The sequence below is a fragment of the Camelina sativa genome, chromosome 6 (genome assembly GCF_000633955.1).
Source record: "Camelina sativa cultivar DH55 chromosome 6, Cs, whole genome shotgun sequence".
Taxonomy (NCBI): domain Eukaryota; kingdom Viridiplantae; phylum Streptophyta; class Magnoliopsida; order Brassicales; family Brassicaceae; genus Camelina; species Camelina sativa.
The window spans coordinates 8,816,816-8,825,922 of record NC_025690.1 but is presented as its reverse complement, the minus strand read 5'-3'; the positions used below and the strand labels follow the sequence as shown (position 1 = coordinate 8,825,922).

Here is a 9,107-nt window from a genome sequence, read left to right as displayed (position 1 = left end):
CAACACATCACTTGACGTCGGATCTAGCCAATCTGTTGGTTCATCAGCCTTACACTGGTGGTGAGGAACTCACCATCGCCGATGGTTCCTAAATACCAATTTCACATACTGGTTCCGCTTTGCTCTCTACTCCTTCTCGTCAACTTGCACTTAATAATGTGCTATATGTGTCAAATGTTTGCAAAAATCTCATCTCGGTGTATCGCTTGTGTAATGCTAATAATGTCTTCGTACATTTCTTTCCCGCACATTTTCTGGTGAAGGATCTGAGCATGGGGGTCCAGTTACTCCAAGGCCGAACTAAGAATGAGCTGTATGACTGGCCGGTCATCAACAACACCATTACAAGTTTCATAGCTTCCCCCACTTCGACAACCGATCTCCACTCTTGGCATTCTTGACTTGGTCACCCATCTTTACCCATTTTGAAAGCTATTCTTTCGCAATTCTGTTTACCGTTTTCTACTTCCAAACTCAAACAGTTTTCTTGTTCAGACTGTTTTATCAATCAAAGTCATAAATTACCATTTCACTCAAACTTCATTGTCTCCACTAAACCCCTTGAATATCTTTATTCCAACATATGGATGTCTCCCATTGTGTCCATTGATCATTTCAAATATTACCTTGTCATTGTTGACCATTTCACACGATACACTTGGTTATACCCACTCAAACAGAAATCTCAAGTAAAAGATGTTTTTATAGCTTTCAAAGCCTTAGTCGAGAATTGGTTTCAATGTCAGGTTGGCACACTTTATTCGGATAATGGGGGTGAATTTATTGCTTTACGCTCTTACTTGGCTGCAAATGGTATCTCCCAACTTACCACTCCTCCTCATACTCCAGAGCATAATGGACTCTCGGAGCGTAAACACCGCCATATCGTGGAAACGGGTCTTGCCTTACTCAATCATGCTTCGGTTCCAAAGTCCTATTGGACTTATGCTTTTGCAACGGCGGTCTATCTTATTAACCGCATGCCCACGGAGGTACTCAATGGTGTTTCCCCATATGTTAAGCTGTTTAACCAGAAACCGAACTACATGAAACTCCGAGTGTTTGGGTCCTTGTGTTTTCCATGGTTGCGTCCTTACACGAACCACAAGCTTGATGACCGCTCCTCGCCGTGTGTATTTATTGGCTATTCACTCACACAGACCGCCTACTTGTGTTTGGAGGTTAAAACCGGCCGGATATATACTTCACGTCATATTCGTTTTGTCGAGAATCAGTTTCCCTTTGCAACGGCCACTCCGGTCCTCTCCACACCGGCTACTGTGTCATCTACATCCACGTCTCCTGCAATTCCGGTTCTCCCACTCCCGACAGCTCATTCGCCGCCGCCTTCGCCTCCGTGCTCGGTTCTTCATCCTTCACCGCCGAGTACACCGTCGCTGCTCAATACCCAAGAATCATCAGTTCGTACAGCTCCATCACCGGCTGCACATTCCTTACTGTCCGTCCCTGAGAGCTTGTCGTCTCCGTCGGCTAATCGTCATCCCGAAACCTCGACTCACCAATCATAAACCTCATCCCCTCCCCGCACCATAAGCCCACAACTTTCATCTCAAAATTCACCAGGCCCATTAACCGAGAGCCCAACACAAACCTAGCAAGCCAAATCCACTCCATCGTCTCCTACCTCGCCTAACCAAACACCAACATCGACCCCTTCACGAAACATAAGTCCACCCCAATCCTCTCATAATTCACCAAGCCCAGTAATCACAAGCCCGACACAAACCCAACAAACTGAATCCACTCCATCCTCTTCATCAAACCTGACTTCAACCGCTAACTCTTCTTCACCATCCTCAATTGCACCATTGATTCCTCCGCTACCGCCACCTACCGTAAATGATCACTCCATGAAAACCCGATCAAAGAATCAAATCGTCAAACCCAAACAAAAATTTAACCTTATCGCCACCACAACCAAACCATTCATTCCGACAACGGTGGCACAGGCTCTCAAGGACCCAAGATGGACACAAGCGATGCTTGATGAATATAATGCACAGCTTCGCTATCGTACTTGGAATGTTGTTCCTCCCTTGCCGAATTAGAAAGTTATTCCTTGTAAGTGGATTTTCACGATAAAATATCATTCTGACGGTTCTATTGACAGATATAAGGCCAGGATGGTGGCACGGGGCTTCAATCAACAATATGGGTTAGACTATTCCGAGACATTTAGCCCGGTGATAAAGGCGACAACTATACGGATGGTACTAGAGGTTGCGGTCAAGAAAAACTGGAGTATACATCAGGTGTACATCAACAATGCATTCTTACAAGGTACCTTGACGGATGAGGTCTATGTTTCACAGCCACCTGGGTTTGTTGACAAGGACAGGCCCCATCACGTTTGTCGTTTGAACAAAGCATTGTACGGGCTGAAACAAGCTCCGCGTGCATGGTATCAAGAACTGAAGACGTTTCTTCAACTTGCCGGTTTCAAAAACTCACTTGCCGATACCTCGTTGTTCATCTATCACACTGGCAAGGATTACATTTATGTCTTGGTTTATGTAAATGACATTATCATTGCTGGTGTTCCCTCTTTGGTACAGGCGTTCAACTTGGCTCTTGCAAAGCGGTTTTCCCTGAAGGATCTTGGTCCTTTGAGCTATTTCTTGGACATCGAAGCGACACGTTCTGCTCGGGGTATGCATCTTATGCAACGCAAATACATTACTGATCTTCTTACCAGGACGTGTATGCTTGATGCCAAGCCAGTTGCCACACCAATGGCATCATCGCCGAATCTCACTATTGATTCCGGGACGCCTCTTGCTGATGCAACGGAGTACAGAACTGTCATTGGTAGTCTACAATATCTCTCATTTACGCGACCCGACATCGTTTTTGTGGTGAACCGCTTATCCCAATTTATGCACAAGCCCACTGATAAACATTGGCAAGTGGCAAAGCATGTCCTCCGTTATCTCGCCGGCACCAAGTCCCATGGTATTTTTCTCCGCTCTGATGGTACGTTAACGATACATGCTTTTTATGATGCTGATTGGGGTCGTGCACATAACACATACATCTCCCCCAATGCATACATCATTTATTTTGGTGCTAGCCTGATATCTTGGTCCTCTAAGAAACAGCAGAGCGTCTCTCGTTCATCAAAAGAAGCTGAATATCGGGTTGTCGCTAATGCGGCTTCGGAACTCCGCTGGATCTGTTCCTTGTTATCTGAGATGGGCATCGTCTTACCGGTTGCTCCAGTCTTATATTGTGACAACGTCGGAGCTACCTATTTATGTGCTAATCCGGTTTTTCACACTCGGATGAAACACATTGCCATTGATTATCACTTTATTCGTGAGTTCATACAAGCTGGGGTTCTTCGTGTCACACATGTCTCTAGCAACGATCAGCTCGCTGATGCCCTAACGAAACCGCTGCCTAGACCACAATTCCAGGAGCTTACATCCAAGATTGGAGTCAGCGAACTGCCTCCATCTTGAGGGGATGTATAAGGAAGCGTATATGTTAAGGATCTTCTTGTAATTATTATGAAGTTAAAACCCTAATGTATAGATTATATATATGTCCTGTAAATCATTTCTTAAGGTAATACAATCAGTATTCTCTTATAGAAACTATACATTTTGTCTTTGATGATTGTGATCAAGTTTGTGATGGTTGTGAGGAAGACGTCAATCACGGCGTGGAATACACAAGACTTTCACCCAACAAACATGAAAAGCAAATCTTTGATAGTAATGGTGACAATTTTTTCACTATGGAACATGTTGATGCAGATCTTGATGATAGTCTTGACAACAGAGGAAACAAATTGTTGGTTATAGAAGAAGAAGTTCTGAGAGTTGATGATCTGAATTTTGATGTCAAAGATAACCTTGAAGAGAAGAACGAAGGTATGTATTGGGGTAAAGGAAACAAATTTTATGTTGTTGAGCTTGCACACAGCCATCAGAAAGTCAACAAGGAACCTCCAGATCGTGGACGGAGCACTATTTTGTTTTGTCACGGTGAGTTCAACCTCTATAACAAGATCTTTGTGGATTTCAGATTTAATCTCAATTTTGAGGAAGCTACAAGTTGTGTTACTGCAAACACGAATTCTCAATGGGTACTAAAAAGAGCTGATTATTATTCGAGCTACAAGCTGTCTCAAGAGAAGGAGGTTTCAAACACTGTTTGAGTTGGAAAGTGACTCAACTTCGACGGCTTAACTTGTTACCGAGCTCCCTTCTCAAAGAATCTTCGACAAGACTGAGTGTTGAGTTTTCTTCCGTCTCTCTACCTACCTCTCACGAAATCGAGCTATGTTTGTTCCTCATCGACAAAACCAAGTTCTGTTTGTTCCTTACTTGCTTGAGTAGTCTTTTCCAATCGATCTCCAACAAGAGCAAGTTCTGTTTTGTTCTCCACGTGTGCAGTTCAAAGATGGAGTTTATTAATTTGGTTTTTGGAGAAAGTAGCAAAATAAAACGTTGTTCGTGTCAACACAGTGACGTTTTCCATGCAGAGACAAATCTCATTGGAACATGGAATACAAATCAGAGGCATAAGGTTGATTCATGTGTTGAAAATAAAATATTTATAATGCTCTTCTCACGTGCATGTAGTATGTTGAGGATGTCTTTTGCGGGTTATACTCATGTGGGGGAAGAAGAAAAATCAAGCTCTGTTCTAGGTTGTTGTGCTGAGTGTCTCATTCACTTTAAAGTATTGAACGCCCTCGGAACTAGTCACGATATTTTTTTGCCTTCTTGTCTCCATTCACATGCTAGAGATAATTCTTTACGCCGTGAAGAATTAATAGAACTGCAGGGGATTTGGAACAGGTTTTGTGACAACCCATGCCAAGAAAGGATTAATATTCAGATAAGGCAATTGCATTTGGGTAAACAGTACTCACAATGTTTGTCTTATGGATCAAGGAACGAGTTGCTGCGACCAATATCTTTGGTTGGATCGTTGCGTTTAAGATGGTGGCTGCTTCTCTGTTTTGGGTATAATTTCCACTATTATTTCCAGTGTGTTAAGGAGTGGTTATCATTTTGGAACATTTTTGTTGTGCCACCGCATTCGTTCTGTTGGTTTCATGTTTTCCAAAGGCTTGGGGCGGACAAACCACAAGGTCCACAACAACAGTTTATTGGGTTCTTTGTTGAGATCTTAGAGATCCAAATTTCACTCCCCTGCCAGAACTTTGTTGATGTGATGTCGACATCATATAGGGGTGTTGTTGTGTTTCTCCTTCGAGATTGTTATCGCGTTACGGCCATACCGTTTCCGGTAGAGTTGCAGGTCACAGGTTTTAAAAGGGTAATCGAAGCTGTTTTTACTTTCTCGTGTCTTTGTTACAACTTACATGTCTACGACATTTATTTGGATTTTCGTTGCTTGCGCATCAAGAAAGCTATTAACGTGTGGAAAATTCAGCCTCATGTTGGCTTGTGTTTCTAACAAGCTTCGGTTCGTGGTGGGTGAGTAGATTACAAATGCGGTTGTCGTTGTGTTGATCTGGAAGTTATTTTATTACTGCTTGGAAAAGAAGATCACATATGTAGTCGATATGATGTCGAAGTCACAGTCAAGGTCACATTGTCGTAGAAAAGCTGTCAATTTTGTTCGCGAACTGCAAGGTGTTCGTCAGCAGAATCTAATTGTTTTGGCTTTTACAGCCTCAACTGGCAAAGCAGGAAACGATCAGCGGCGTGACATGGTGTTTGATCCAGGTGATTTCTTGCGCATTTTGTTTACGAAGGATCGTTTTTCCCCTGGTGCATGTGACCATGTGTCAATATTTTCACAAAACATGGATAAAAGATCTAAGGAAAAAGAGGATCTCTTGGTCACTCTTGTTCAAGCCAGCTTGGAAGCCACAATTGTTTTAAGAAAGACTATATGTGGAGGATGTTTTAGCACGTTGCACTTGAAGCGGAAAAAGAAACATCACAAAGTTCTTAAGCCCAAATATTATGAATTGGTGGACAAAGGATATCTCCAAAGATTTCAGATTCGAGGTCGAATATTTCTCACCCAGACGGACTGAGACCTTATTTATCGGTGGGTTCATAGCCAGTATCTTAGTATTTTGGTTGCAAAAAATAATTCAGAACAAAAAAAATGCTAAGGGAGGTTGTTATATAATATACCCATTTGTGATCTAAGAGACGCTACGTGTCAGCTTGGTATTGGTTGAACGAAAAAAATAGAAAATGGGGATTTTTTTTTTTTTGCATCTCATTTTTTTCGTTTTCTCTCTCTCTCTTTCTCTCGCGATTGAGAGAAAACGAAGATTTGTATTGGAATCTTCTGGGTGTGGAGGAAGAGGAGATTGCTGTCGGAGGAGATGCTCATCATCGTGAATTGATGAGTCAGCCGTGTCCTATCGCGATATTTTGAATGAATCGTGAATCGGCTCCGATTGCATGTACGAAGGAATTTGGAATCAGAAGGCAGGGAAAAATTGAAAGAGAATCATCTCGATCCGGTGGCGGTGACGCTGAAGGAGAAGAGTAGAGAGGTAAAAGATAAGCTTTGGAGGATTGTTTATCAAACAGGTAAATTCAAATTTCAGATTCCTTTACCAAATTGAAGTTTTTGATTTGATTCATAACAAAAACACTTTAAATTAAGGTTTTTCCATGCAAGTTCCTCGCTGATTCAATTTTTTTTTGTTTTAGGTTTCTCTCTTATTTGTAACCTACCCTATCAATCTGTTCTACAATACATTGCTTCTGTTCTTAATGATGCTTTCTCTAATCAAAAGTTTGGTTCTTTTTGTGTGTTGTGTTTCAGGTTTCTTTGTGATTTGCAAAAACAGTCAACAATGGTGGAGCGTGGGAAGAGGAATCATAACCGTTTAGAGACACTAACAATGAGAACAACATATACCTGGTGAGTCTGAATCAGTGAAGAAGGCACTTTTCGCTGCTTCTGCAATCATGTACAAAGTCAGTCCTCGAGAACAGATTCCTCTTGATACAACTGTCCAAGAAGTTCCCGCTAGTTTTATAATTCCTTCAGAGCTATATGTTTATCCACAAGCCGGTTTATATTTGTGTACAATTGTTTGTTTGTTTTGTATCAAAACGTGAATCCTGAGTAATGATGTTTGTATTTGAAAAAAATGCTGTAAGATGAGGTTCTTGCTAAGTTCTTGAAGAGACATGGAGAAGCAGGTTCTCTCTTTGGATCTATCTCGTGGTTTTTTTTACAATGTTTTGTGTACAATTGTTTGTTTTATAGCAATTAAAAGATTTAGAAATCTGTCAGTTTTAAGCTCCAAAAGATGCAGAACGAAGAGGGTCAAGTCACTTTTTTTATATTTATTGTAAGGAAACTTAATGAATTGATTGTTCTTGTTTGTTTTTGGATTATAATTGCAGCTCGGCTACTATCAGGTTGATCACATCAAAGGATCATGCTTCTGTGCAGCTCAACATTGGTCATCTCGATGCTGATGGGGTGTACACTGGTCAATTCACTACATTTGCTCTCTGCGGTTTTGTCCGTGCTCAGGTTTGTCAAGACAGCTTCTTTATCATAAATCTTGAGACCTGACTGACTTTAATCTAGTATAGCAATGGAATTGGTATTGTGTTAACTAGAATTGGTCATGTAATGCTTTTGTTAGTACATGACGTTGTTAGCACTTTCTTGAAACGATATAGGGTGATGCCGACAGTGGAGTCGACAGGCTATGGTAGAAGAAGAAGAAGATTGAAGCCAAACAACAGTAAGACCAACAAGCTTTGTTTTCTAGTTTCTAGGTTTCTTTTTGAAATCTAGATGTGAACCTTTATCTTCATCACAATCTATTTCTCTTTATCACAATCTTCTCTTTTCACCTATGTAACATATCCATCAAAAGTTAAATCATGATTCTTGATGATTCTTATTTAGTATTCTCTACTACTATATCAAGTTTGAGTTTTATATTTAACATCTCTGTGTTTAACAAGTTTGAGTTTCATAATTACTATCAAATTTTTAAAAAATAAGAGACCCAAAATTAGAACCTACCAATGGAAGAGAAAATTATAACTAAGAGATCATGGGTTCTTATATTCAAAACCAAACACAATTAATTCATAAAAAATTCAAACAGTGTATAACAACCCCTTCCTAATATACTACCGATATTGTTGCTGCAGCGCATCTTCACGTTTTCAATGAATTTGTTGTTTGTTTTAGTCATGCTAATGGGCCTTAGGTTCATGGGTTTTAAAATCATAGTTTTTTCGTTAAACGTTTAGACTAGGGTTTTCATTTTCTTGTTTAAGGAGACATGAGTCTCATTATTGTGAATTATCGATTATTGAAGAAACAGGTTTTACGAGAGCTTTGTGTAAAGCCTAGAGAGGAGGACTTTCAACCCTAAGAGCTTGTGTTCAAGCCCTGCAAGGAGGACTTGCAAAACCACGTCGATATCGCTCCCGATCTCGACCATATCCTTATTGCTTCTTCGTCAAGTTACAACGTTCTAAGAAAGATCCGTTCGTGAATCCGAGTTCTCCTAGAGATCTAGCGTTCTCGTCCATTAATTAAGCTTTTGTCCCTTTGATTAATCATTACTGTATATGTATAATATATTGCCTCGTTAAAAATTTTATTACGGAAAAACCATTTGGAATAAAAAACTATGTTAAAGGAAAAAAGAGTGTAGTAACACTCCCCTTAGAAAAGATATATCTTCCTTCTTGATAGATCTTGTAAATGATGCATTTCAATACTTTGAATATATTTCTTAAATGTCATGATGGGAAATGCCTTTATAATTAGATATGCTGCATTGTCGCTTGAACGGATGTGTTAGATATCAACTTCATGGATCCACTCTTCTTACAACTTTATTTTTTCTTAACTAATTTTTATATTTTATTTCATTTGTCTATTTAAAAGTTGTTACTGTTTTAATTTAAATAATGTGCTTTGGTTTATTAATTATTTTATGTATCTTAATTTAGTTAATTTAATTTTTATTCATTTTAATTTTACAGATTTACACATATTTATGTTTCTTATAAACCTCTCGGTAATCTGATAAGCTCTTCGAAATTCATAGATGGTATCATTTCGATTGGAAATGTCCGACCAATTTTTTTTTTTTT

The 9,107-nt window shown here is 39.9% G+C and overlaps 2 protein-coding genes across 4 annotated transcripts; both read left to right on the top strand.

Annotated features, from left to right (window-relative positions):
- LOC109133303 (uncharacterized mitochondrial protein AtMg00810-like) lies at positions 2,145-3,482 on the top strand. The gene has a single exon (XM_019246305.1). It carries the CDS (start codon positions 2,145-2,147, stop codon positions 3,480-3,482), a length of 1,338 nt encoding a protein of 445 aa, XP_019101850.1.
- On the top strand, positions 6,224-8,455 carry LOC104790690 (40S ribosomal protein S21-2-like). 3 transcript variants are annotated; one of them, XR_768792.2, is made up of 5 exons: positions 6,224-6,554; positions 6,793-7,175; positions 7,383-7,515; positions 7,668-7,732; positions 8,321-8,455. XR_768792.2 is itself a non-coding variant. In XM_010516470.2 (4 exons), the coding sequence occupies exons 2-4, from the start codon at positions 6,824-6,826 to the stop codon at positions 7,701-7,703; spliced, it is 237 nt and encodes a 78-aa protein (XP_010514772.1). In that variant the 5' UTR covers positions 6,226-6,554; positions 6,793-6,823; the 3' UTR covers positions 7,704-7,914. The 3 variants fall into 3 exon arrangements, 1 of the variants encoding a protein (XP_010514772.1); XR_768791.2 differs by lacking the exon at positions 8,321-8,455 and having other exon boundaries at positions 6,225-6,554; positions 7,668-7,914; XM_010516470.2 differs by lacking the exon at positions 8,321-8,455 and having other exon boundaries at positions 6,226-6,554; positions 6,793-6,891; positions 7,668-7,914.

Excerpts from the sequence above, each read along its gene's own strand:
- LOC104790690 (XM_010516470.2), top strand. The coding sequence starts at position 6,824 with ATGGTGGAGCGTGGGAAGAGGAATCATAACCGTTTAGAGACACTAACA. Across the intron at positions 6,892-7,382 it reads ATGAGAACAACATATACCTG|CTCGGCTACTATCAGGTTGA; the intron begins GTGAGTCTGAAT and ends TTATAATTGCAG. Across the intron at positions 7,516-7,667 it reads GCGGTTTTGTCCGTGCTCAG|GGTGATGCCGACAGTGGAGT; the intron begins GTTTGTCAAGAC and ends GAAACGATATAG.
- LOC109133303 (XM_019246305.1), top strand. The coding sequence starts at position 2,145 with ATGGTGGCACGGGGCTTCAATCAACAATATGGGTTAGACTATTCCGAG.